Below are 5,979 nucleotides of genomic sequence, written 5' to 3'. Positions count from 1 at the left end.
CAATGATTACTAAAAAATATTAATGCTTTTGAAAAATGAACAAAGATTTTTTTCCACTTCATGTTTAAAAGAAAGTTGTTAATGATGTTGTTCATTCTTCATATTTCAATAATAATTCTAACATCAAAAACTTTTCACTTTTCTGTATTCATCGTAAACTGAAGCACATTCTCCATCTCCGGCCTCAAAAGTGTTTGAATCTTATTCGAAGAGATCAATACTTCGTTGAAGATCATTTTTTGCGGTATTTGTTTATTTTTTTCATTTCAAAAAAACTATTTATGATTTCCTCATCGGTTTCTTGATCATTGTCTGATCAAAAGAACATTTTTCAAAAATCTTCTGAAAAACAAATGGGATATTTGAAATGTGTCTAAGTTATTTTGAAAAGTTCCTTTTGTTTAATTTTCATGAAAAAATGAAAATTTCACGTCTTTATCAAATTTCTCTTTTCACTTATGAAACTTCACGAAAATGCATAAATTAACATTGTTAAGCATTCATATCCATACGGGTGAATTTTGGTTTGTTGGAATGAAAATTTGATGAAAAAATTCAATTTTCCTTTTCACCTGAAAATTAAACAAAAGGAACTTTTCAAAATAATTAAGACATGTTATCAGAAATTTTTCTCTGTTCATTGAACAAAATGTTGCACTTCAGACTTTTTAACAGAAAAACACTGCACCACCGACAAACTTTTCGTGATCAAATAATTTAAATAAAATCTGTTCGTTTTTTGAAATACATGTTAAGTCACATAACATTATATAATTAAATCAATGATGGATTCAAACTAATATAAAAATATCTTGTTTATTCAGATATTGAAGAATATTTTATAAAATTATTCGAAAAATAAAGTTTTTATGATTTGTGAATAAAAAGCTTCAAAGTCCATATTTCAATTCATATTTTAGAAATCTTGCAAAATTATTCTCAAACAAATTATTTTTGTGGAGAGTTGAAAAGAAATTTTATTGTTAAAAATGAATTATTCCAACACTGAAAATAACATGTTGTTTCAAGCAATGAATGAAAATAACATTTTGAGTTTTTGAAGAATAATTTGAAAGAAACAAATTTTTGAAATACGGTTATCCAAAACATACACATATTATTTCAAAAATAGTATCCCGCATGGAACGTGATTTTTGAATGGTCTCAAATGTTTAATCTTATGGTTGAATAAAACATTTCATTCCATTATTATTTTTTGAAATCAATCCGTCAAATTTCATCGCTATGCAAACCATTTCAAGTTGGAAATCAATATATTGAATTGATTTGTTCCATAACAATATAAATGGTTGAATTGCTGGAATTGATCGAAGAATTCAATTTTTTGTTAAATTGAATAATAAAATGTCGAAATATTTTTGAAAAGTTCCTTTTGTTCAGTATTCAGGTTTATATGAAATTTGAATATTTTCATCAAATTTTCATTCCAACTCACTAAAAGCTTCCAGAATGGAAATAAATGCTTGATAAAGTTATTATTTCTATTCTGGAAACTGGTGAATTGGATGAAATTTTCTTCAAAATACATAATTTTTGTTTTCACCTGAAATTAAACAAAATGAACTTTTCAAAAAAATTTGGACAAATATTTGCAAAATATTATTTTTAAAAAAAATAGCATGTATCTGATATAATATGGTTCTTTAATCATATTTGTTGAATAATATTGCATTAGTCGTGAACATTTTATTGTCAGAAATTCACATGTAATAGTTTTTTCCTTCAGAAATATATCAAATGGAACAAAATTTAATATGATTGAACATAAGGTTACTTTTAGGGAACCTCAAAAATTGAAAATTTGCTCATAAAAATGCTTTTTGTTAACAAGCAAACTTTCATCAACACTCTTTGATGTTGAATGCATGTTTTATTATCATTTTGCTTTTATAGGGTTTTCTTTTCAAAAACAACTATCCCCTTTTGAAATTTTAGAAAAATATTTTAGAAGAGTTATTTTTATTCTAAAAAAAGATATCTTTAGATTTCTTTTTTGATTGATGGTGTTATTTGCGATTGTTATAGTTCGAAACAGCTCAATTGGGGCGAAATTATTTCTTTTATGAAAAAACTTTGTTTTGTTCCAAACTTTTTCCCTATCTTATCATAAAATATCAAACATTCCCATACTTTAGTGTGAAGAAAAAAAAGAAAATTGATAAAAACATCAAAAATAATTTGGTGGAACAAAATTCATAAAACCTAAAATTTCGTCCCAATTCAAGTATTCAAATGAAGTTTGAATAAATTCTTTTGAAATTTCAGATGTGAATAGAAAACCATTCAATCATTTTTGACTTATAGTAACTTTCATAATAGGCGGACACTTTCCTAATGGCCGGACAGTAGCCTTTTCTCAGCAGCTAATGAACGTAGAATTTTGATTTTTTCCCACATCGATCGTAAGGCGAATATGAGTATATGAAGCATTCTGAGAATACTTTATTCTTGTTCATTCATTTTTTAAAAATAAATTTTGTTTTTCGGAGAAATTCGGAAAAACTAATTACTCCGTGTTTCTCCGAAAAACAAAATTTATTTTTAAAAATGAATGAACAGAATGTATTCTCAGAATGCTCACTCTCGCTGCCACGATGTGAAACAACATTAGCTGCTGAGCTACTGTCCGGCCATTAGAAAGTGTCCTATTATGAGTTACTATATCAATAGGTTAGTATATGCATAATGCATTAATAATATCTCCAATCTTTGGGTTTTTGGTTCATATTCATGTATTAAAGCAAAAAGCGGGTGCTCCTAAAGTTACCTTTTGTCTATGATTGCAGCAATGATGCCAATTAGCCGAATTGAAAATGTGATTATTATATTGACGCAAATTGGAGTTGAATTTTTGATGAAGGAAGTTTTAATGAATTAATATAATAACAACGCAAAAGCTTGATAATCCTTTTTCCCCTAATCAAAAATTACTCCGAAATCTTTATTGAAAACAACAAAATTCAACAGTTTTCATCAAAAAACAAGCTCTAAATAGAAAATTAAATCAAACAAAGCATTTCCACTATTCCAAGATTATATAAACGAAGGAAAGTTGAGACTGATATAAAAAATAAAAAAAAATAAAGATATTTAAAAAAGAATAAATCCTTATGTCAATCAGCACGACTTTTCTTTAAATCTTTCAATGAGAAAATTTGTTCACGAAATCAGTATAACTTTTTAATCCATCACATAATGCAATATTTGATAAATATTCAAAAAGTTGATATCAGAGGTTTTGCTTTATTCGAGCGGTCATATCAATTTCTCCATTGGCATTGAATAGAATTTTTCTGTTTAAAAAGCAAAAATTCTATCAAATACTCAGATCGACAAAATGTTCCGCTTTTATTAACTTTTATTTATCTTTAAAAAGTGATCATGCATTCTCTTTCTTGATTAACATTTCTGGCGTTCTTCTGGGAGAGCGTCTCAGAAAACATTAACATTGACGCACAAACAAAAAATTTGATGTGCTATGACATTACAAGAAGAAGTAGAAAAACAAGTGAATGAATATTGTAAGTGTTTCCAAAAAAATATATTGAATAATAAGTGCAGGCTGATGACACAATTAATGGGCTTTAAATTCATCAGTCTTTGATTTCTTGTGAGAACAGTGCTTCCTTCACTTTCTTGTTTCAATATTCTCTCCTTTGTTCTGTCTGCTCAGCACAGGATGATCACTTTCCATATGTTTAGTATTCTTTGTCTTCAAAACACACTTGTGTACTCAAACCCTCTGCTCTCGTTTTCTGATTCTGCCTCAATACCAATTGCATCAGTCATCATCAGGACTGCTGCGCCTTCAGGAAACAATTCCACAAGGATACGCTTCATATTCGCAAGTGACAGTCTATCCCCAACATTCGATGACAAACACTGTTTCGCCATCGATTTCAAACAGATCCCTCAACTTTGCCCAAGTTTGGCCTTTCTCCGTTCACAATCTTCTGCCCTGCCACTTCTGCCTCATACTCTCCAAATGGAATCTCCAGTGTCAAACACTCCCACAGCATCATCCCTATCGAAAAAGCAACAGATTCCTTTGTCGCTCCCAATTTCTTGTTCATCAGCAACTCTGGTGCCTTCCACCTCAGGCACTCCTTTTTGAAGTCATCCTCATCCTCAAAGGCGGATGAAGGAAGAGAGTCACTATCATCATCACTGGCAGATGTGACAACAGTTGAAGATGAAATGGATGACGAGTCTGAATCATCATCTGACAATAAGTCAGAGTGCATCACAATACAAATCACCATGTGTTCGGAGAACAAAACTATGTGAGGACTCATATTGGCAAGTGACTGAAGAGGATTTTCCATTTCATCAAAAGAGTGAATTGCTCCGTTCGCCACCCAGAACAGGATCTGAGCAGCTGTTTGTTCTCTTTCCTTCAATGTGCCAATTGCCATCTCTTTTGTCTTATTCCTTCCGTGGAGCAGCATGAACAATGAATCCCTCATATCCACAATCAGCTTCTCATGTGGAGATGAACAGGCCATCGCATCCACCAGATTCGACATTGATGATGTGGTTGGGCACAGATCCTCTCCACGAACAAATGTTGAATCTGAATCAGTTGTTGAAATGGATGGGATAAGATGGAAATAGATGGCGATAGTGTTCTCTTCCTTATCCCTTCTTCCTTCTCATCAACCTTCTCTAGCATCCATTCTGGGATCTTGTCTGAGTCTCTCCCAAAAATATATTCCGTTGAGCCACATTCACTCAACAAATGCTCTGACGACTCGGAATGTCCCAAGCTTTTCGCATGCACTCTTCTTTATCCTCTCTTCATTCTTCTTCTCTGCCTCCTTCTCTGCTCTCCTCCACTGCTCCTCTGGTGACATCTCCATCGTCACCATCTCAAACACCTTTGGATCCTTTTTAATTGTATCATCTACTATTTCCTTGTATTTTCTTGCTTCTTCTTTTGCACTTCTCCATCGAATAATTGCAATAACAGATACAACAAGAACAATCAAAAGAACAACAGCCAGAATAATCACAACAAAGAACCATGATGATTTCGCTTCATTTTCTTCTTTGACGATGTTCCCATCTCCTTTTCCATCGGGCTCGCTTCTGTTCCTCAAAACAGCCATAGAAGTGAATGCTTGAGCATCTAGTCTCCCAAACAAAATTCTCACCGATATTTCTGCTTCTTCTGGAGCCGAGTCAATGAAGCCTGAATCGATGGTCGAGAAGACATTTGTCTCCGATCCAAATGAATCCTCTTTCAAATCAAATGTTGTGATTGACTTTTCATCACCAACAGATATCACCACCTGAAACGAAAGGTTGCACGGAAGAAGCAGCGATCCTTCAAAGACTATCTTTGCTGAATCTTTTTCTTTCTCCATTTTTGCTGAATCCAAAATGGGAATGAAAAATGGAGAAATTCGTTCACCTGCCATCCCATCCAATTCGCACCCATCATTCCAGGAATCCCGGAGGAGATGTGTTTGGCAAGATTCCATCTCCCCTTTCAAGCTGACAACATTCAACATTCCACAATCCGAGCAGATGATGTTCCTTCGAGCCGAAGGATATCCCTCAACAGATGGATTATTGTTCTCAAATTCTCCTTTTGTTATGGAAAGAGAGCCATCTGAAACTGATAACCCTCCAGCCGATGAATTCGATATTGTTGTTTCTTTCATTATCACAGAACTCTTCGCAATGTGTACAAGAGATCCATTCCACTGACAGATCTCATCAACAACTTCATTCATCTCTGAGACTGAAATCAGATTTCCTTCAAACTTACACGAATCAATCAATACGTTGTTGGCCGACAATATTGCCACTTGACTTCATTTCATGGAATCTGAAATACACTTATCAAGTGAGCAGTTAAACATTTCAAAAGCTGATGCAGTTTGATATGACCTAACAACACAAGGACCAGAAGAAGATTGAATGATGTTTGCAAACATCATTCAATCTTCTTCC

The 5,979-nt window shown here is 32.7% G+C and overlaps 2 protein-coding genes across 2 annotated transcripts; both read right to left on the bottom strand.

Annotated features, from left to right (window-relative positions):
* Positions 1-3,735: 3,735 nt before the first annotated feature.
* On the bottom strand, positions 3,736-4,697 carry MONOS_18217 (uncharacterized protein; the record flags this gene model as incomplete). The annotated part of the gene is made up of 3 exons (XM_067871215.1): positions 3,736-3,855; positions 3,927-4,594; positions 4,682-4,697. The coding sequence occupies 3 exons, from the start codon at positions 4,695-4,697 to the stop codon at positions 3,736-3,738; spliced, it is 804 nt and encodes a 267-aa protein (XP_067720299.1).
* Positions 4,698-4,748: 51 nt separating this feature from the next.
* On the bottom strand, positions 4,749-5,759 carry MONOS_18216 (uncharacterized protein; the record flags this gene model as incomplete). The annotated part of the gene is made up of 1 exon (XM_067871214.1): positions 4,749-5,759. The coding sequence occupies one exon, from the start codon at positions 5,757-5,759 to the stop codon at positions 4,749-4,751; it is 1,011 nt and encodes a 336-aa protein (XP_067720298.1).
* Positions 5,760-5,979: the final 220 nt, after the last annotated feature.

Source organism: Monocercomonoides exilis (assembly GCF_001643675.1).
Source record: "Monocercomonoides exilis strain PA203 chromosome Unknown scaffold54-601524, whole genome shotgun sequence".
In the NCBI taxonomy this organism is placed as follows: Eukaryota; Preaxostyla; order Oxymonadida; family Polymastigidae; genus Monocercomonoides; species Monocercomonoides exilis.
Note: the sequence above shows the minus strand (reverse complement) of the source record. Positions and strands in the feature narration are given on the sequence as shown.